General features: G+C 35.5%; 1 protein-coding gene across 2 annotated transcripts in view; it reads left to right on the top strand.

The window, feature by feature from the left end:
• The window catches only part of DNAH7 (dynein axonemal heavy chain 7), a 220,400-nt gene that overhangs the window by 68,039 nt on the left and 129,380 nt on the right, over positions 1-22,981 (top strand). For both annotated transcript variants that reach the window (XM_064485137.1, XM_010979732.3), the window contains exons 20-27: positions 6,442-6,635; positions 8,180-8,378; positions 11,029-11,169; positions 13,581-13,793; positions 15,495-15,604; positions 19,238-19,406; positions 21,512-21,614; positions 21,735-21,862. In XM_064485137.1, coding sequence (XP_064341207.1) covers positions 6,442-6,635; positions 8,180-8,378; positions 11,029-11,169; positions 13,581-13,793; positions 15,495-15,604; positions 19,238-19,406; positions 21,512-21,614; positions 21,735-21,862 — 1,257 coding nt within the window. The remainder of the gene's footprint in view (positions 1-6,441; positions 6,636-8,179; positions 8,379-11,028; positions 11,170-13,580; positions 13,794-15,494; positions 15,605-19,237; positions 19,407-21,511; positions 21,615-21,734; positions 21,863-22,981) is intronic.

Raw genomic sequence — 22,981 nt, forward strand, 5'->3', positions numbered from 1 at the left:
ATTATTTACTGACAGTGCTTCTAGCAGTGGTTCTTACCAAGTGCACAGCCATCATGGTGTATTCTTGAACCAGTAGGTCTAATGGTGCACCCTTTTGTCCTGACTGGGGCAGAAGTAGTAATGCTCCTGGAAGATCAGTGCCACAGTGTTCTAGGAGTCCTTCCTGGAAGCCCAGCCTGGAGTGTGCTCCTCCAGACCTTCCAAAGATTTTATAATCACTTAATTCCTTATATTAAATTTTTTTTCTTAATTTTCTAAAATGGTTCTGCACTGAACTCTGAATAAAGATGTCAGAACTTCAAAGATGGGATCTAGGATTGTTTATATGACCCAGCTGGGTTTTACTGTAGTGAAACTCTGGTTACCATTTGAAAGTGGAACACTTGTGGTACCTGGCATGCAGTACAAAAAATCACTTACTTAAATTATGCTCTCAGTCTCCTGGAATGAAGAGTCTATTTTACAGGCGATGCTTTGGTGGACCAAATGGCTGCTGAAATAGGTCAATACAGTACAAATTTGAAATACAAGGGATATGAGATGGACTGAATTTTTTCTAAAGCACTGGAGAAATTAAAGAAATGGCATAATTCAAGGTTTAAATTCTCTGCTCAGGGCATGGTCAGAGGACCAAGGTGCCTCTGTGATTGCCCTCAGAGTGCCTCTTAATTCTCCTAGATACAAGTTTGACATAGCCAAAAATTAATTACAAAGTCTGATCTAATGGTTTGCCAAATTAAAAAGTAATTTAATTCACAGCCTTGCCAGATGTGTTATGTGAAATGTAATTTACTTATTAGGAAAAAGTGGGATCGTGAGAACTGAGAATGGGCACATTTGGGTGAATTTGATTGGCTCTGGGTACCCTGACTCTCACACTGCAGAGCCTCCCTTGCCAGGATCCTTGTCAGAATCTGAAGGAACGTGGCAGGTAGGGTATTATTATAGTGCTTGTCTAGGAAGAGCCTAAGTTAGATGCAGCCAAATGTATTGATGTGAGTGCACTTACCAGAGATCCTTGTTTCAGTGTACTTGTCAGGGAGATACAAATGGTTCTGTTTGCTTGCTTTGGGACCAAAACCTGGCTTTCATGATGGCCAACCTAAATGAAGTTGAAATGCCAGAAAATCCTTGATATAATTTAGGGAAATTAAAGCCTAGCTCATAGATGTTTCTGCAAAATATGCTTGCTTCATTCAGAAGTAAAAGTTGCAAGCCCCTTTAGGGGGTGGTCTTAAAGGGTAGTAGGAAGGAATCCTTCTAGTGGGCAAACTTCAATAAATATTAGGTATTTTTAAACCTTGCCTATGTAGATGGCCAAAAGTGTGGATCTGCATTGATCATAATCAATAGCAAACAGTTTGGCTGCATGATCAAGGATGAAGAAACAAGATTGAAAGACTCGTAACACGGAGGTCTGGGGAAGAGGTGAAAGGTACCATAGAGTAGACTAGAATATGAGTATATTTGTGCTCCATGAAAATGTCTAATGCACCGCAAAAGGAGGCACTTAATAATATAGTTGACCAGTTGATCTATTTTTTGAATGTCAACCAGTATATGCCATTGTATGTTCAGTGAGCTATAAATAAAATAATCATGTAATATATTGGTCCAGACTGAAGAACTTTTGAGAGTTAAAGCAATTAATAAGCTAGGAGAACAAGCATAAACCAGAACTTTTCTCATCAAACTGGGATATATGGTCACTCAAGCTACAAAGAAGTCGTGATGGCAGGGATCGAAATTATGGAAGGACTTGTCATCATGGGCTATCCCTTACCCAACACTGCTGGTGCCCAAGCTGCCAATGGCAGAAACTAACAACACACTTCTGATACAGGAGCACACCATGTAGAAGGAATTAAATACACTGAACCTCTTCCAGTATAGAAGGGGTCAGTGATTTGTCTGCATCAGCTGGGGTTTCCTTTCTTACCCCGTTTCTGTCAACACTGTCCTTCATTGACTTACTGTCATTATTTCCACACAACATTGCTTCTGCTAGGGAACTCACATTATAAAGGAAATGAGGCAGCTGACTGATACTTGTATGATTTACAGGTCCTAATGTGAGCATTGACCTTATAAAAAGTGGAAGGTCTCATGTTGAAGACCCAGTTTCCATACCAGCAGGAAGAAAATAGTTTGTGAGTCTGGGGTGCACTTCTAGGGGATACGTGATGGGTGTTCTCAACCAGCTCCAAATATATGTTGCTCCCATGGGTGGGGTACTTGGGTCTGGGAGTTACAGAGTGAAAATGACCGTGACACCTGACACCAGTTCACCTGATAAACTACTCACAACAATTTTGCTTCCCAAGTTTGGCTGTGCTAGTTGAAATATCTTAGTGTCCAGGGGAGAAATGCTTCTGTATGGGACATATCAGGAAGTTCTTTATTTGCTCACTCTATCTTTTTTCTTCTCTTGTCTTGATAACTTTCCCCGCTACTTACTCTATTCCATCCACACTGGCTTCCTTGTTTTAGCTTTTTCTTTTTCTTTTTTTAATTACACATGCCAAACACAGTCTGCCCTAGAACTTTGGCACTGAGTGGACCCTGTTCTTGAAATGTTCTAACCTGCTGAGCTGGTTAATGTCTTGGCTTCCCTGAAGTCTTTTCTCAAATGCTATCTTTCTAAAGGGGCTCACACTGAGCATCCTATTTAAACTGAAACCTGCCTTTGCCTTTCCTAGCAGTCCTCATCCCCCTTTTCTTGTTGGTGGCGTCCATCACCTTCTAACTTACTGTATGATTTTGAATTACTATGCTTTTTATTTACTGTCTGTCTCCTCATGGAGGCTGGGGTCTTTGCTTGTTTTGTTCACTGTCGTGGCCCAAGCACTAAGAACAGTGTCTGACGTGTGGCAGGTCATCCATGAATATTTGTTGAGTGAGTGAATAGATAATTAAATTGAGATTGATCCTTGAATTATTGCTAGTTCTAAGAATTCTGAGTTTATTCTGAAAAACCTTCTCTGAAAATTCAGTTTTAGATAACTGGGTCCTAAGAGCTAGGCTAATCCTTGAAACATCCTGCATCTTGAAAGAATTTCTATTTTTGGTGAGGTCAAAGGATCTAAAAGTTGTAAGGGAGCCCACATTTCTTTTCTCAGTACTTAAAAGATTTAAAGAGAATCTTGCCAGTTTTCTGTTGTTCAGGGCTTTCTGATTAGGAAGTTTATGCTTCTGGAAGTTTTCTGAACTGGCTTGAGCTTAATTCCGTTAAGTGTATGAAACTGTACTTTCTGTGAGGCTTCCTGGCAGCACTAATTAGAGTGTTCTCTCTGTATACCCAAATTAAAGCTTCAGCCCCTGATAACACGGGCATTTGGTTTAGAAATGTAAATCAACCAGTCGGTCGTCATTTGAGCTGTTGAGAGTGGGGATACTTGTGAAGCAAAAGAAGACACATAAGATTTGTAAAGTTATTCCTTTAACCAAAAAATACGGCAGCTAATAATTCTTTTTCTTCTCTAGGAGATAGAAACTAATTAAAAAGTCAAAGGAGTCATACTCAGTTTCACATTTCTCATGGCTTCCTGATATAACGTCTTACTGTTCTGTCTTGAGAACATTCTTAATGAATACCAGCCTGGTACAATGTGGAAGGTCGTACATTCCTTGAGTTCCTCTGCATGTCTGCGGGCTCACCTCATCTTTGCTCCCTCGAGCATTCAGCAAATGTTTATGGAATGCCTACTCTGTACCAGAACTTCATGGCCATGCTTAAAGGAACTTAAAGCCAGTTTTATTTTACTATGATGTATATCTTACCAGAAGGGTGGCAGTTAATAAAATGCTCATTTTAACTCCAGTAAACTGATGGAATGATATAAGTACCTCATTCCCTCTGTTCCCCCAGACTAGTGTCCATCTCTTCAAGAGACAGTTATAAAAGGGGAAATGGAAAGGGTCATTTCAAGTACATGTTGCTCTTCTAGGCACCATATTAGGTGCTTCCAATATTTTATCTAATTTGGCTGTCTGAGCAGCTTTGAGAGAGGGCTCTTATCCCCATTTTAAAGATTAGAAAGTAGAGACTCAGATTAATTAAGGGTCACAAGGGTAATAAGGAGCAATGTGGGTTAGGAACCAGGCCTGTACTTTCCTCCATCTGACACAGCCTCTATTCTGTTTACCTTCTCATGGGAAGAGAGCATTTAATTCCCAGGCATGAGATGACTGCTTTTCTATATTTTTGTCTTTAGTCCCTATACGAAGGTACATAGATATACCTAGGGTCATTCAGAACAAGTATGTTTGGCTCAGAGTCATTGAGCTGATCTAGATGAATAGTTTTGACTTCAGGAATTCAATAAAAAATTTTTGCTTGAATCCTAAGTGTTTCGAGAGGTATTTCTTTTGTAATTGTAATATTTAGGGAAAGAAATATGAACTGCTGTTTTAAGTAACTGAATTTTTTTTAGCTTTCAAATCTCAGATCCAAAATAGCAAATTGCAATCAATTCTTTGGCTGAGAATGAAATAAATACTGTTAATTAGTAAAAAGGAATTTTTCATGTTTGTTAGCAATGATTCAGCCTTTTTGCCCCCAACAAAAGACACACTTTTCCAGAAGGTGGCACTCTAAGAATATCATTTAATTTTTGAATTTAGGAGTCCAAGAGTACTACTCCATACTTTTTTGAATGAATTGCACATTTAAGTTATGACCTGAGTCTCTGTCATGCTTCTTTTTATGTGCATTTTTACATATGTTTATTTGAAACATAAAACTGTTAGAAAATATAATACAATTCCTTTAAAAATTTGTATCTCTTTTAAGATATGTGAATTCAATCATGTGATACATATTTCGTATGAAGTTGTTTTACTGAAAAAACATATTAATGGTACTTATTTTGTTCTTTGATTAAATTGCTATGTTTCCAGGTTATATTGTTATAATTCAAAAGAAAGAAAATTATCTTTCCTTTCAGTCACATTCAAAGTATATTAACAAAAACATTCTTGCAGAAGGATAAAATTTCTGTATGAAACAATTTATATTTGACATTTTTGGTTGATCTTTCAGTGAGTACCAAACTCATTTTGGCTAAGTACCAAAAATAAGTTTAATTAATCTTGAAGTTCTGTTTAATTTTTAACAATAGTCTCTTGATTTAATTCCATGTAAATTTTCTAAAATGCCCTATTACTTATATTAATAAATGTATCAATATGCTCTCACAAGATTTATTACTTGGTCTGGTGATTAAAATCTCTAGTGTGTTTTAACATCTATTTCTAACACCTTTAAGATTATTTAATAAAGAATTTTTCTTGCTTTGTCATTTGTGTCAAAGGTGAACACTGAGTTTGGGATTATAAAAATCAAGACTAGACGTGAATGCCATCAATCATGTGTTATGGACAAAAAGTAAAAAGAATTTTATTTCAACTCTACCTAGATTGTGTTTTAATATGTATTTTAAAGATTTTCATAAACCCAGTGACTACTTGTATGGATATTTTGTGAAATCAATAAACTACTTTCTTAAAACATCAGTTCTTAAGATCAACCTTTAGTTGTAATTCTTATTTTGAGTCCCACAGCATAAAAGAAAGCTTTTTAAAATACTTGATTGTGTTTGAATAACTTTAATGCAAACAGCTCACAGTGACACTTTCAAGTGACAGAATGTTCAGAAGTCCATGCCTTGAAGGTAGCACAGTCTTAGTCTCTAGAGAGTTTGGGAAGAACACACCTTGAACTTAAGTCCTTCAGCAAGCAGAGTGTTATAATGCAGTTCCAAAGATAGTTCTTTGTAATGTATGAGTTTTATAGTAATCTCCTTCCCCACTCCCAAACCCTTATTTTTATCTACAGTTATAAAACAGGGATTTTGTTTTTTATTATTGATGACAATATTCAAAATAATTATGACATTTTTAGAGTACTTTTCTTCAAAGAATAAAAGACAAATATATCACATACTATTGTTTCCTCCTATTCTTTAATTTTTTTTTTTTTTTACTTTGTGGGGAGTTAATTAGGTTTATTATTTGTTTTCTTATCCAGAGGTACTGGGGAGTGAACGCAGGACCTCATGCATGCTAAGCACATGCCCTACCACTGAGCTATACCCTCCCCCCATGTTTCCTCCTATTCTTATCAGTTCAGATAGTGTTTTTTCTTCCCCTTCTCCCTACCCACCTCCCACCCCATCATCTGTCTCACATTTTCCAACTTAGAATCAGAAATTGTGACCAGTATCGTCAAGGATCAAGTCAAGGATCAAGTCAGCATGACTTCTACATACTTAAAGAGGCTGGTTAGCTTTAGAATATGCAAGAATACTTTCAAAAAATAAATATTCACTTTGAATTTTGTATAACCTTTGTTATATTAAAACCGTGTAATGTCAAGTATAATATGAATATAAAATTAGTATCTAATATTTTTGAGTTGAGCGCTTTCCCTTTTATTTTCAGGATAAGCATGTCCTGGCAGTTGTAACTATTGAACGAATGCTGGAGAGGCTGAAAAAATCTAATGAACTTTTGGAACTCATTCTTAAAGGACTTAATGAATATTTGGAAAAGAAACGTCTCTTCTTCCCCAGATTCTTTTTCTTGTCTAATGATGAACTTCTGGAGATACTATCTGAGACTAAAGATCCCACTAGGTAAGTAAGATACATGTATCTTACTTATATGTAAAACATACATATATAATACATGGCTGAGATTATCTGCTTAAATTTAATTTTAGAATAATGCAGAACTTAAATTGTATATAGTTATATTTATGTCATAACTTTTTAAGTTACCCTATTCTAAATAGTATCAATAATCAACTTAAAATAATTATTTAAAAACATAAGTAATATCATTGAATGATATTTTTCCAAGTGTGATGAATCTTAGAGTGGATTTCTCATTTAATCACATACAGATTTGGTTTTTTTTTTTTACAGATTTTTCAGAACACGTCCCTCTTCTCCATCCCATGCAGAACAGAAGTGGGTGTCCTCACAGTGGCTTGCAATGACCCAAGCGGCTGCTCCCAGCTCATCCTCCCAGTTCATCTCCCGCTAGTGTTCCTCCTGCTCACTCTGCTATAGCCCTTGCAATTCTCCCATAAAAGAGGCAGCCTCTTCCCTCAGTGTGCTGTTCTCTTTGCCAAAGATCCTCCTTACCCAAATATTCATAAGGCTTCTTTTAGTTCCTCTGGATCTTTGTGGAAACCTGCTCAAACACCTGCTACTCAAGAAGGCCTCCCCTGGCTGCTGTATTTTAAATGGCAGCCCCTCCCAGCACTCCTGAGCCACCTTTCCTGGACTGCCTTCTCTGCCTCATTTTCCTTCGGCATACTTCTTATCACCTAGCTTACTCTATAAAGTACTTACGTGTTTACTGTTTGATTTCCTCCAGCAGAACATAGCTCTATGATGGCTGAGGTTTTTGACGGTGTTTTTCCTCACAGCTGATTCCTGATTCCTCAGAAGAGTGTCTAGCATATAAAAGACCATATAGATATTTGTTAAGCAAATTTGTTAATCTCGTGTCCTTTGCCTTCAAAGTAGGAGACAAGTAATCCAGACACAAGGATAAACGTAGGCTCAGATTTCCGTCTGAGTTTGTATGCTCTGCTTTTTTTTTTTTTCCATATTTAAAAGATGAATTCAGTCATTGGTAATGTGTCAAAAATGAGGAATTTAGTCAGTTCCATCTATACTACAGTGATTTTACTGAAGTTGGGCACCTTCAAACTAGCTGATTTACTTAAAGCACTAAACCTAGTTCATAATTTGCAAGCGGTCTCTGAAGATCCCAGTTGAAATGTCTACTTTTGTGCATTTGAAGATTCTTCAGATTAGTGTATTATCTGTTAGTCAAGATTGGTTTGCTCCTTCTGTTACATTTAATGTCAACACTGTGTTGGAAACAAAGCCTCATGGTCATCTCCTCTATAGCTCTTATTATAAATGTAATGTTACAGAGCTTTTTGTGATTATTCAATTAATAATGACCTCCCACTAGACTGTATGATCCATGCTGGCAGGGACTGTCTTTGTTTTCCTTAGCACTTCATCTCCAGCTTCTAAGAAGGACCTCACAGATGGTGCCCATTTATGAATTGTGAATGAAGATTGGTGCACAAAGAACACTGCTGTTTGGGGAATTGCTTTAAATTGGTTAATTCTCTTAAACGTTTTTTTCCTGACAGGGTGCAGCCTCACTTGAAGAAATGTTTTGAAGGAATTGCAAAGGTGGAATTTACAGAAAGTTTAGACATTACTCACATGAAGAGTAGTGAAGGAGAGGTGGTAGAACTCGTCGACACCATTTCAACAGCCAAAGCCAGAGGTCAAGTGGAGAAGTGGCTGGTTGAGTTAGAGAGAGATATGATTAAATCCATCCATAAGGTAGCCAGCTGTTTTTATTATTATTTCTAGTAAAGATGATAGAATATTAACATATTATTGATAAACGCACTGTTATTTAGACAAATCGAGTCATGAATTACCATTTCAGTTGTAGTGGATAGGCTGAAGGCAAAGACATGGTCTATGATATTCATTTTGTAGTGACTCACTTGAAAAGTGGGGCAAAATACCATCTATACTACGGAAAACTTGGGTTTTTGTCGTGAGCCTGTCTCATTTGTTGAAGCCACAAGCTAGTGCTTTCAGCATTAGAAACACTTTGGTCCAAGTGGTCTGTCTACCTTCAGTCTTTCTTTGGAAGCACCCCTCCTCAGTTTGACACTAGTCTTCTTAACACGTGTTTCTGTGGTACATTCTTTTGTCCTGTGTATATATAAAATATGTACCAAAGTGTTAGAAAATCGTAAATACTTTCTACAATTAACAGTAACTTCATGTTTTCTATATCTCATAAAATATTATCAACTCAGTCATTTGCAATGATTTTTTTTTTTTTTAGTTGAGAATTTCAAGTCATGGAAGCAAATAGAGATCAACTGAACAGAGCAGTTAAATTCATTTTTTTACTATTATGTGAACTTAGCATTCAAATTCCTTATAAAGAGTAAAAGTCATGACTGAGCAGGGATGCATGAGGGCAAGAATGAGAAGGAAATAAGGCATCAGGTCCCAGTCGACAACAGTTTTCATTCATTTTTCAGATTCTGTCACACATTGAAAAAATTCATGGGAATCCAGCTGTTTCATGCACACCCTGTGTCTTAATGCTCTTTTCTTTCTTAAATATAATTTTAGTATCTGCCTGCATTATATTTTTTCAATAGATATAAAATCTTTTGGACAGTTTCCCACTTCTCCCTGTTATGGATTAAAGGATAATGAACGTCTTTATGCACACAGCTGGTTTCTTTGATTGAGTTATGTATTTTCTTGTGATAACTTCTCATGTGTAGGATCACTGGGCCAAAGAGGATGAGCGTTCCCAGGACTTGATAAGTATTGACAAACAGCATTCCCATTTACATAGCCATTGGCAATGTAAATGAATTCCACTTTGACCACTACTTAGCACTGAATTGGGTTATACGGTTTGTTAATTGATGTACATAGTGGTAACTCATTGTTTTAGACATATCTGGTATTATTTCAACTATTCTGTTAACTTTATTTGTCAAAGAATTTAGGGGAAATATTTTGGTGGCCATTTCAGAGCGTTAAGATGGGGCAGTAAGGAATTGTGTAGGAAATATCTTCCCCAAATGTTCAAGTGTAAGTTTGTGTTGGTGAAAAATGCAAGTAAATGCAATATAAATGACCACAAATAGGAGACAGGAGTGTTACTTGTGCTGTGTTATATATATCTGCATGCTTGAAAGGGTACTGCATGCCTAAATTAAGTGAATTTTGTGTCATTTGTAAATAATGAAAAATCATGTTCTTGGTGCCTTTGCCTCTTTATCTTACTAGATTATCATGGGTTGGTTTAATATACCTTGCTACCTCCAAAATATATGTAATTTTATTTATATATATATGTATATATATGGCATATGTAGTTACAATACATTTTCTATGCAGTATTATAGAAATTTCTGTGATATTTTTCCTCATCCAACTGTATAGAAAAATTTGTGATTTAGATTTTAATGCCTTCCTGTTGTTTGCTCCACAGTGTCCTTCTAGAACACATACTTATTCCATTCTTGGCATTTCTCTACTGTACCCTCTATTCTCTTCTATGTCCCTCCCCTCTCTGTTGGTCCTTTTTACCTGCCCTTTCCATGGCTTCTTCTGACCTTTTACATTTTTTTTATTATCAGTAGCAAACTCTGCCCTTCATCTCTTTTCAGCTCTGTAATATCCTAACTAGGCTAGAAATTCAGAAGGGTTCACCTATTATGTATTTCTCAGAAAAATATATTTTGACAGTCTTTTCTGAAATTCAGACATTAAAGTGGCTATCACCTCACTGATGTTACTATTTTTGGTTGATACATTTAATAAATGATGGTTGGGAGAAAAAGTGGATCTAGGAATCCACTGAAAACATATGTAGCAAAGTATGTAAATTAGACGTCCTGTGTTTACAGCTCTCAGGTCTCCAGGAATGAACTGTATATCTGTTCCTGTCATCATAACATTGGGCATCAAACTACAGGACTGAGAAGGGAGTGAGGTCTGGAAACACAGGAAGAACTCCAGAGGAATTTTGTGGTTTGCTTCAGTACATGGCTAAGCAGGGATCTGATGAAGTTCAAAGAAAATAATGATGAATTTGGTGGATCTTGTTGTGGAGTTATTTGAACTTAGTGCTTGTGCATGTTCAGTCCAAGTGTATCTAAGACACCTTTGGCTACATCTGGTCCAAGAAATATTTTATGTAACATGCCTCCCACAAAAAGATCGCGTGTCAGCAAAATAAAATGCCATGTAGTATATTTGTTTTGCTCACAGGTGTATGAACAAGCTTTAAATAGTCTAGTCACGTATTTGGAATCTTCATAATTGGCTAAAATGGAAAAAATTGAGCAGTACAAATTAATCCGATTAGGAGTGAAGCTCTTCACTGTTTAGTTCATTCAAGTAAAGTGTGCAACTGTTTACCTTTAGTACTTTCTTTTTCAATTAGGTAATTAAGGATGCAATTTTGGCCTATACACAATATGAACGCATTAACTGGGTAAGGGATTGGCCTGGACAGACAGTTCTCTGTGTATCCCAAACCTTTTGGACAACAGAAGTACAAACAGCTATTTCAAAAGGACAAGAGGTAAGCTTTCATTACCCCCAGGTTTTTCAGCAGTTTTTCAATAGTTTTTATTGCCAAAGTAAATCAAATACAGTCCACTCAAAAAGTCAGTGGTTCTTGATCCTCAATCTTGTTATTATCTACATCTTTATGCCTCTAAAAATAGAGTGAAATAGGACAAAGAAACTTCCTAAACTCAGAAATATTAGGAAATACATAATTCTCTCTCATGCCTTCAGGGAAACTACCCTGTGAAGATAAAATATTAATTGACTTATTTTGACTATTTTTACTTTCTGATTTGTTGCTTTTTAATTACTAATATTTGAATGATGCTTAATTTTAAATATTCTAATGTAATATATTTGAATTTAATATTACTAATCAGATTGCTGTTATTAATTAAAAACAGAAACTACATTCAATGCAACATTCTAAACCCTGAGGTAGAATTTCAATCAGGTCAACTTTCAGTTGACTAAAGGACTAGTTGGAATCCAGCAATTGCAGACCTTGTTTAAAACCATGAGTTTTTAATGCATATTTGACATGGAGTTTGGTATACGTACATGGATGAGCAGGGATCTGATGAAGTTCAAAGAAAATAATTATGAATTTGACCTGTGCCTTGAGAGACTGCTACTCCAGCAAGACTCATCTTGAGAGACAGAGGTCCCCTGAAGCTGTAGTTCAGCAAGACTTAGCAAGTCAAGCCTTGTTAATGTTACTTGCTAGATTGCTCTCTTCCGTTGCATTCTAGGGTGCTTTCCATAGCTAAATTTCATGGAGTTAAATTAAGCTTTGTATGTGTCCTTAAAAATTCTTTTCTTTTTCCTCTGCTTGAGATGACTCTGTTTCAGTACGCCCTTCACCTGCCACCTGTGTCCCTGGTCCCCGTCCGTATCTCGTGGATGTTCAGGCCATTCAAGTGCTGTAGCAGCACCTGGAGGGGCAGGCACAGGTCTTAGTATTCTATAGCATTGATGGCTTTAAACAATTTAATATGTGGTTCTGTCGTGGGAGGCTAGCCTATGTTTTAGTATTCAGTGTGTTAACTTTTTCCTCAATTAATGTGTGGTTCACGTTTGAAACGGATGACTTTGGTTGAGTAGCTGGAGACTCTTGGCAGCCTCATAGAAACTGGATTTTCTGCAAACACCTCAATTGTCAGGAGCTTGATGCTATAATAGCACCATGTTGTACTGTCTCACTCCCAGAGGACCTCTTCACTTTGGCTTCTGTGCTTCCACTTATTTATACAAAAAATGTTGACTGTGGAACTAATCGGTATGAGGCATTACAGGACTAAAAGTGAATGAAAGAATCGCCACTGTCACAGAACTTGCGTTATTGCAAATACTGATCTGATTTTGAGTCAGGTGATTATTGTGTATGTAGAAGGATCTAGGTATGATACAAATTTTTGACTCCAGATAGTTTATTTTGGCCAACTATATAATAGTAGTTACTTTTAAATTCATTTATTCACAATACAGAACAGTTTACAAAAAATAAAATGTAGCTTAAATAATTCAATATCATGATTTTTTTCAATCTAACTAATCTGCTTTCTCATTGATTCATGTGATATAGTTCCTAAATAACTTAATCACAGTTTCAGGCTAAATTTTAGTTCTAAATCTCTTTTTCTAGTCCAGCAAAATACTTTATGCTAGCGTAAATAGTAGTAAATTCTTATGGATTATTTTATCCTGTCAGGTACAAACATTAAATTTTTAACCTTATGCCTTCTGTTGAACTCAGATTGTGAGAACTGGTAAGCCGCCCAAAGACCCTGAATTTTATTGATGAGGAAACTAAGATGCACCAACTGGCATAGCTTGTGTTCTTAGGATCAAAACTATTCTTACTAATCTGTATACTCAGTATACTTAAATTTACTAGTTGGCTCCAAGAATTTAAGCACTTAGGTTTATTTAAACATAGGTGGGACAAAAGTTTATTTTTTCACTACTTATGAAGCAAACTAATAGCAATTAATCTTGAAAATAATATAAATAGATAGTGTTCAAGCACCAAACTTCTGAAAAAAATGACTCCCTAAAAAAAAGGGTAAAATATTTCTAGGAATAATAAAAGTACCTCTTAAAGAAACAAGTCTCCAACTATATTCTGTAAGCTTTGTCTCATTCTTGACAATCCTCACTTTTAGTTTCACTGCTACCACTTACCTTGTCCTAAAGGAGTGAAATAATCTCATTGGTGCACAATGTTTATTAAATATTATTAGTGTGAGAAAAGTGTTCATCTAATACCTTTGCAGTAAGGAAAATTGATTATTTTAAAGTTATGTCATACAGAAGGAAAATTATGATAAAAATGTTGAAAATACTCTGTATCCATGCTAGGTCAAAATGTTTTTGTTCAAAAGGATTCTGATCACATTGAGTAATTATCTTATTTTCTTTCAGGTTCTTGAGCAATACTTGGAAAAATGTAACAAACAAATTGATGATATTGTCACTTTGGTTCGTGGCAAACTGTCCAAGCAGAATCGTGTTACTCTGGGAGCCCTTGTGGTGCTGGATGTCCATGCTAGAGATGTTCTCACAACACTTGTTAAAAAGAAAGTTAGTGATGATTCTGACTTTGAATGGTTAAGTCAGCTTAGGTACTATTGGCAAGTAAGTAATATCACTGAATGTTGTTACATAGCAATTTCAGCGCATGGCTGTTTAATTTGTGCTTGCTGGCTCACGTGGGAAATAGTATCAGTAATATAGGAATTTTTTTGCTGATGGCTGACTGTACCCAAACAAGCATTCTCCAGATTGAAGATTGCAGCAGCCAAAAACTATCATGTATACAAAAACTGTATCTACATCTATACTTAAATGTATAGTTACATGGAAATATGTATACATATATAGACAGACAAACTATGGGTAATTATAAAAAATTACATGAAATCAGCCATTATGCTTGCTGAATCTGCAGAATGTTGAAACTAATCAGTTTGAAATTATGTTTTTGGATTCTTGATACATCTAAAGACTGTTCACATCAGACTGTTTTAGTCTGATTTAGCCCTTTAGGTTTTCCTCTTGTTGATCAGTTGAAGGTACCAGTAACATGATGTTGGAAGGAAAGTTTTTATCAGGGGATCTGGGTGGTTGGTGATGTTAGTCACCATGGTGAAGGGAAGAGGAGCAGGAACAGTACAGTGAACAAGGTTGGGCCTATACAGAGTTGGCGGGGGAAGAGAGGACTGATGACTGGAGATGAGAGACTCAAAAGTTCTCATCATATTCATTTGTGTGAAAGGCTTTGGGAGGTATAGGGTGGGAGGAGAAGAGATCAAGAACTAGAACCCTGGAAAACTACATGAGGCCATGTTAATAGTGGTTATGTGGTCAGACTGTGGAGTCATTGTTTCAAATGCTACATCCTCCGCTTACCAGATGTATGACCTGGGCAAGCTACTTACTCTCTTCAAGCACTAGCTTCCTTATAATGAAAATACTCACTGTATAGTAAAAACAAATTGAAGAAATGATGGAAAATATAGGAGAATAATGAACTATGAAAAAGTAATTAAGAAAACTATTTCATTTACAATTGATCAAAAATGGAATACTGCTCAACCATTTAAAAAAAACCCAAAACAAAATCTTAACCACTTGCAATATACACAGATAGACCTTGAAGGGATTATTCTAAGCGCAATAAGTTGAACAGAGAAAGACAAACACCATGTGATCTGACTTATATGTGGAATCAAAAAACAAAAAACACCATATCCAAAAACAAGCTCATATATACAGAGAACAGATCTGGGGTAAGGGGTGGCTGAGAGAAGTGGCGAAGGGAGTCAAAAGCTATAAACTTTCAGTTACAAGACAATTTATGGGGATATACAGCATGGCAACTATAGTTTGAAACTATAGTTTGAAAGTTTCTAAGAGTAGATCTTAAAAGTTCTCATCACAAAAAAAATTCTGTTAACCATGTATGGTGATGGATATTAACTAGACTTATTGTGGTGGTCATTTTGCAATAAATACAACTACAATTCTATACCTAATATAATGTATGTCAGTTATACTTTAATAAAAAAAAGTGTTAGCAAGTTAAAAAAAAAAGCAAAAGAGAGATAAGGAACAAATATATTTTTCAAAGAAGTTCTATGGAGAAAAACTGAAGCCAGTGACTTTAATTACTTATCCAAGGAAATTACACATTGAACTGAATTAAATGATGTCTGAAAAGTGAATTCTGAAGATGTTGTTTACAGCATGGCTGTCATTTATTAAAAAGCTTGAGATTTCATGTTATTTAAATTTTTACTATTTAAGCTAACTTCATTTTATTTGATTTTATACTAGGAAGATCATTTAGAAACAAAGATGATCAATGCTGGTTTACGATACGGGTATGAGTATCTGGGTAATTCCCCGAGGCTGGTTATTACTCCACTCACTGACAGATGTTACAGGTAAACTCATTCATTTAAATATCTGTTGGGAATAATTTTCACTCATCCCTAGATCACTAATTTTTTTTAAGTACCAAATCATCTTCCACCTTGTAAATGTATCCTTTGTTGTCTTTTCCTAGGCCCTTAATTCTTTTCTCAACTTGATCTTCAAATTCTCTTTCTCTTCTGGCTTCTTCCTCTCAGCTGTAGAGCTCTCTTAACAGGCATTGCTGTTATTATAATTTTTTTTTTTTTGCATTGTTCATTTCTTCTTTCTTCTTGAAACTTTTTGACTCTTACTTTTGGGTATATGAGGCATCCTGTTTCTTCCCCTGAAATATGGAATTTTCTGGAATTCTGCTTCTATGTAGTATTTTGTCTCATGCTTCATGGTTTCCTGAATGTTCTCAACCATTTTCAGGCTTTAACAGCCAATATCCTGAAAATCTCTGAACCTGTACCTCCAGCCGAGGTCTCTCCTGTAAGGTTTCATCACACACATGCCTGCTGGGTATCTCCATTAGATATCTCATAGGTATTTACATGTACATTGTTTTCTCTTGTCTTTCTAAATAATACAAGACCTTTAATTATTTTTAACTCCAAGTTCTCATCTCCCATATTCCAAATCACCGTCAAATAGTAAATTAAATTTTGGGGTTTTTTTTTTTTTTTCATTTTCTTCTGAGTTGTAACTAGTTTATTGACAACACTGGTTTCAGGATGCAAACAGAAAGCAATTTTATTTTTTCTTATCATCATTCTTTTAAACTTCCTCTGTCAAATGTTTACCTATTTCTGGATGAAATCTAGGGTAGATTCCCTAATCTTTCTGGTTATTCTAAGATAATAATGGATAGTGTTATTTTTTTTTTCAGATATTAGAAGTCCATTTAAGTCTAAAATCAAAGTAGAGTATTTTATCCAGTTAAAAACCCCATCTTGAGCCTGACTCAAGCTCATGTCCCACATTTGGGAAGGTAGATGTGTTCAATTTTTTGTCATTTTTATCCCTGTCCTTTGCATCTATTCCTCAATAGCTCATCTTTTGGATCCTTCAGTGTTGGGGGTTGATGAAGGAGGGGAGAAGGAAAGGGAGACGTAGGTTTATATATGATAGGTATCTTGTGTGACAACTCTCTCTTTGCCGTTCAGTGTCCTCAGTGATGGCAAAAGCCCAGATGTGCCAGGTCTCCCTGGGGATGTTTATGTGGGTTCTTTGGGAGCCCCCAGTAACCAGTTCCTCCCACCTATGGAAAATGCCTTCTCTGGCTGACTGCTGGCAACTTTTGCTTCAGCCTCTATCTGAGATCCACCACACACAGACTCTCTTCCTGGAGTCTTCTCTGATTCTAGATGGACTTCCTGCACAGGGTCCCATTCAGTATGACTCAAATCTGGCTCCCTTCCACTGGGATCTAGGTCTGGCCACATACCCATTTGTCTTGCCATCAGTAGAGTGCATCTCTTACCTGTTTTCTCCCACTCTGCCATAGAAGAAGATGCAGGCATTCTCTTGACTTTTAATATTTTAAGTTGTAAATTAACTCCCAGTTCCATATTTCACAAACTCCAAGGGCCAGTGTGCCAAGTTCTGTGAGTAGTCCTCGACAGCCCCCTCAGTTAGCTTGGCAAAGAGACAAGTGCTGCTCTCTCTTCCTTTGTTCAGAGGGAGGGGAAATACACAACACACCAACAGCTCTTTGCAAAGAAATCCTCATTCCTGGCCTCTCATTTACGATCTTCCTGCCCTGATGCTAGGTGACCAATTTTACTCTCTATAGGATAGGATGATCTGACACACATTGCTCTCACTTTGGGGTTTTAGTCAAAATTTTAAGAAAGAATGATCTGTTTGCATACCGTTACATATTTTTTATAACTAATATTTATGTAGGTTTACCAAAAATTTTATCTTTGTCCTTAGCATTGCTTCTTCCTTTGTCTTACTTCTGGCTTAATTTTTCTCCTTAGTAAGCTTTTAGTAATCGTTTCAGGGAGGCTATGCAAGTAATGAGTTCTATCAGTATTTGTCTAAAAATGCCTGTTTTTTTTCTCTTTGGTCTTCACTTAATTATTAAATGATAGATTAGCCAGCTGCAGAACTGTAGATGAATAGTAACTTTCCCTCAGCTCTCCAAATATATTATTCTCCTGACATTTATTGCTACTGTTGAGTGGTCTGTTACTCTAATTATTATTCCTTTGTAGGTAATTTTCTCTAGTAAAAGATTTTCGTTTTAAAGATTTTCTCTTCATTGTTGAGGTTCATTGGAATGTTCCTAGGTGTGGATGGGCTTTCATTTATCCTACTTGGGACTTTTTCAGTTAATATATTTAATTCTGGCAAATTTTCAGGGATAGTTTTTAAAATTTTTCCTTTTCTGCATTCTCTTCTTCATTCTATGTCTCTTAACATTTCTTATAGTCAATCTCTGTATCTGGGTGGTTTCCTCATATTTATCTTCTAGTGTGTAGTTCTGTTTCTTTATGTTTATTCTGCTATTCTGCCCACTGAGTTTTCAAAAATTCATTTATTATATTTTTCATTGCTGGATTTCAAGTTCTCTCTTTTATGAAATTGGCTTCTTTTTTTCCCTCACAATTTTCTCATGTCTGTTGCTTTTTATTTAAAATCTCATTGAACAAACCACCAAGATACCAAAAAAGGCAGAGGGCCATGTATGCAGTAACCCTCTCAGACCGTTGTTCAACAGCCTTTGTCATTGCAAGTCTGACTCTTAGCTTTGATCTCTCTCTGTGGTTTTAATTGTGAGCTCATTTTAGTAGGTAGTCTTACCATTTCTCAGCTGTGGAGGTGTTCAGTTAGAGCAGTTTTACATTTGGCTCTGTGGTGGGCTCTGGGATTTTCTCTGATCCAGAACAAAATTTTAATGTTAATTTCCATTACTGATGAGTTCATGTGCCTATCGATAATGGAAACTTAATCCCACCCTCCGTGAATGATGTAGGCTTCTCGCTCGGCATTTATGAAGGGTAAGCTTAACTGTCTCTGCTATAGTTGACTCTTCTTTGTCTCTTGAGTAGAATGCTGGGGTAATTTTAGTTCCCATTTAGGGACAAGGCAGCCTTTCAAGGCTTCTAGGTTTAAATAGTGAATCCACACCAGCTCCTCATCTTGCTCAGTTCTAAGAATTTATTTTCTGTTTCTATGTGTGTGTAAATGCACTTGTGTTTATATGCAAATCCCAAAACTGTGTGCACCTGTACAGCTTTAGCACCTAATTACTTTCCAGCTATGCATTCCCTCTTTGTTGATGATTTCCTTTTCATCCTTTCAAAAATGACTATGTATTTCAAAAGTTATTATTTTCTTTTATGTGGCATTTCCGTATGCTTCCAGTAAGGGGATTGGGTAATTCAGAACCAGCTGAATTCTCCATATTGACTAGAAGTCAACATTGCATTTCAAAAGTGAATTTGTTCTGATTTTGTCATGTATTCAGCTATTCAGAAGTAAAATATAGTCACAGACAAAGTAATTCACAAAGATTTTCAGAGGTTAGTGAGAAAGAAGGAATTATTGAAGAGGAAGTGAAAAATCTAGCTCTCAGTTTAAATTTTTACTCTTTTCAGAATGTATATGAAAAAAATCACATTATTCATCAAAGATTATTTCTTATGTTTCAGAACCTTATTTGGAGCCCTTCATCTGCACCTTGGAGGAGCACCTGAGGGGCCAGCTGGCACTGGAAAGACTGAAACTACCAAAGATTTAGCCAAAGCTGTAGCAAAACAATGTGTTGTTTTCAACTGCTCTGATGGATTGGATTATCTGGCTTTAGGAAAATTCTTTAAGGTTTGAGTTGATACCTCATTTATAATATATAACTTCTCAGAGAGGAAGGCTATTAATAATGACACATAATTTGATGGGAGTAAAAGACCTATTGTAGTTTCAGTAAAATTTGAAGAGAAGCTCTGCCTCCCTCTCCAGTCCCAATAATGGTCAATATTACTGGTAGGAATGAATGAGTGGTGTTCCTTCAGTACCTTGGACAGCTAAAAGTTTGAGAACCACTACGTCTATAAAGATTGTGGTATCTGAACACCTCTTTAACCTGTAGATCTTACTATTAACAAGTTATGAGTCAGTGATTTACTTTATAGACACATTCTAGTTAATCTTTTTGTAAACTTGAAATCCTTCTTTTGTTTTTTTCTTACCTGAGTCAGATTCCCACTCTTATGAGTCTATAAGATTATAAAAGGGAGAGTTAAAGGTGCAAGTCTCTGTCTAAGTTCATAGATGAAACCTATGACTGTATGGTCATTTTAGCACTTTGTTGCTACAGCCTGTTATTCCTTAAAATATTAGGTGGTACAATTAAATACAACATTTGGAATTATGGGTTCTTATTTACTTATTTGTTTTCTGTCTCTATAATTTCTATCTCTGTAATTTTCAAAGTACATTTTAAATATTCTGTAATCCTTACTTCTCAAAAGTATCTCTAGAAAAAGTTAACAATTAAAAAAATACCCAAACTAACAAAATAGAATATACCAGTCCTATCCCATGTGGTAAACTATTCCTGGCTGAAATATGGTCTGGCCATTTTGTAGAGACTTTTATATTCTAACTCTGTTAGATTTGTGATGCAGAAACAATTAGACTAAGTAAAAGTAAAAGGAAAGTCAAAATTATAATGAATAAAATATCAAAAAAAAGTTTGAGTGACCAATTACTATTTTAATCATCCTCTATAATGATACACAATCTTGTTATAATGATTATTTAAGAAAGAAATAGCAAATCTAAAAGATTCTATGTGTAGTTTGAATAGCCATTATATTCTTAGACATTTCAAGAAAAGTCCAGTATCTATTTCTCAGTTTTTGAATCTAAACAGTGACATTCTTAATTTGATACAGATTCATATACTTATAGTATTAAATTTGCTTATTGGCAAATATTATTGATCATATGGACACTTTGTGTTAGGATCATGCTAAATAATGGGGGTACAAAATGAAAAAGACAGGTCTTAACTATTAAGAACCTCACAATCTGTAGAACTGTTTGAACATGTGACTTCATAAGCATTCTGTTCAGTGATTTCTAATCCCTTTGTTATATCATGTATTAGAGTCTTCTCTAAATAACAAAATGTACTATTCTTTGATTTGCCTGGAGTTCATGTTTAATCCAGTGCAGTTCAATAGTCTGAGCTGTACCCAGATTCAAGGTCAGCCACTGTTAGATGTGTGGCATTGTACTAATTACTTAACATGCTGTATGATGTAGCCTTACTTTCCTTGCATAAAATATATATATGAAGTGCAGTGCCTCGTGCATGGCATACATTAGGTACTCAGTGAAACACGTACATACATATACAATCTATAGAATGTACATTCAATAAATATTTTTGCATTGATTTTTTTAAAGTTTATCTGAATTTGGACTGAGCTACTCAAGCTTGATTTTCCAGTTTCTCCTTGTGACCAAATGACAAATACTTATGAGGTAGCTGTGAGTTAGGACTGCAAACTAGGGCCTCAAACTATGTTAGTTGGTCATTGAGGTGCTCAGGCCACAGAATAGTTTCATTGGTGATAGAAGTCATCTTATTTAAAGGATTATTACAGTCCATTCTATGGAGTCCATATGGAAAAAGGAAATAAAATCAACTTATAAATAAAAAGTAAGAAGGCTTTTAGATTTACGTCTAAATACCAAAAAATATAAAACACCAACTGGAAAATTTTCCAATTGATAAGCTCTATTCGTGCAGGATAATGAATTGATAATAAAAGAATAAGCTGTCTTTCAGATAAAGGTGAATAAGCAATTTCCTTGATAGGATATTAAATCCTCAAAAAGATCAGATGAAAATGCAGCGTTTCAATGCAATATTCAATCAGATAAAATTGAAGAATTTCATTATTCTTTTCTCCCAGGGACTGTTATCTTGTGGAGCCTGGGCTTGCTTTGATGAGTTTAACAGAATTGATTTGGAAGTACTGTCGGTGGTTGCTCAACAAATTCTTACTATCCAAAGAGGTAATGGACTAGTTTCTCTTTGTGTTTTGTGAAAACAATAGAAATACAGGAGGTAATGAATGGCACAAGTCACATTTATATGCGGAATTACTAAGTCATTTCATTCTTGATTACCCGCAGGTATTAATGCAGGTGCTGATCTGCTAGTGTTTGAAGGAACTGAACTAAAACTTGACCCCACATGTGCTGTCTTTATAACAATGAACCCTGGATATGCTGGGAGATCAGAACTGCCAGATAATCTGAAGGTACAGAAAAAGTAACTCTTATCATCTGTGTCGTGTCCTTTCTGTAATTTACAAGCTTAAAAGAAAAAGAAAGAAATGCTCTCCTTGAATTGTATGCAAAATATTTGCTTTTTGACATTATATTTTAGAGAACTGTTTTAGAAAATAACTTTTAAAGCTTTGAGTACCTTTAGAAAATAAATACGTAAATTCCAAAACATACATTTTTAACATTATCAATTTTTATAATTATAAAAAATTAAAAAACAGGGAATTCTGAAAAAGGTACCCATTCCACTGCTTAGTATATTGTATCCCCCAATTTTAAATACCTTTTAGATTGCCAGTTTTAAGTGCTGAAATCAACAATTGTGATTACTGGGTGTTTTTCAAGTTACTATTATATATGAGCATTTTCCTATCTTTTAAAACATAATTCAAACTGTAAATAAATTTATTGAACTGTGCTTACTGTTTGACATTTCAGTTGCATTTAGTTTTCCTTCATTATAAATAATATTGCAATGGGCAGTTTTTACTAAAGGATTTTCTCTGTTTTAAGGTATTTCCTTAGGTAGAGTCAGAGGACCAAGAACTGTGTTGCAAAATTGCCTTGCAACAGAGGTTGAAGCAATTTATATTCCATATCAAATCTCAATGCTCTTTAATACTCAGCACTATTTTTTTTTTGTAAAAAGAACAAAACACTTTGCTAATTGAATAGACTAGAATCTGCACTTAAAAAAAAAACTTCTTTGTTAGTGAAATAAGACATTTTCCCTGTATCTTTGGTAGACATTTTATATCCTCTTCTGGTGAATTACATGTTCATGGATAGAGCGCAAAGAAAAATGTTTGAAAAATAACACAGTGGTAAATCCGGATCCATAACCAAGTCTTCTGACCTCAAATTGTACATTCCTTCCATTATTCATGTGTTTGGAACAGCAGCTTCTCAGACTAGTTGAAGAACTTTTCTTTTCCACCAAAAAGACTTTTGATGGAACTGACTGTTGCCAAGTATTTTTTGTAGTCTTCCCCTTTTATGCGCTTTTGTATGTCAGATGAGATGTTTTAGTACTTTGCCTTAGTGGAGGAAGGTGTGAGTAAAGAATAGAAACTGGTAAATCCATCTTCATC

Source organism: Camelus dromedarius, chromosome 4 (assembly GCF_036321535.1).
Source record: "Camelus dromedarius isolate mCamDro1 chromosome 4, mCamDro1.pat, whole genome shotgun sequence".
NCBI classification, from domain to species: domain Eukaryota; kingdom Metazoa; phylum Chordata; class Mammalia; order Artiodactyla; family Camelidae; genus Camelus; species Camelus dromedarius.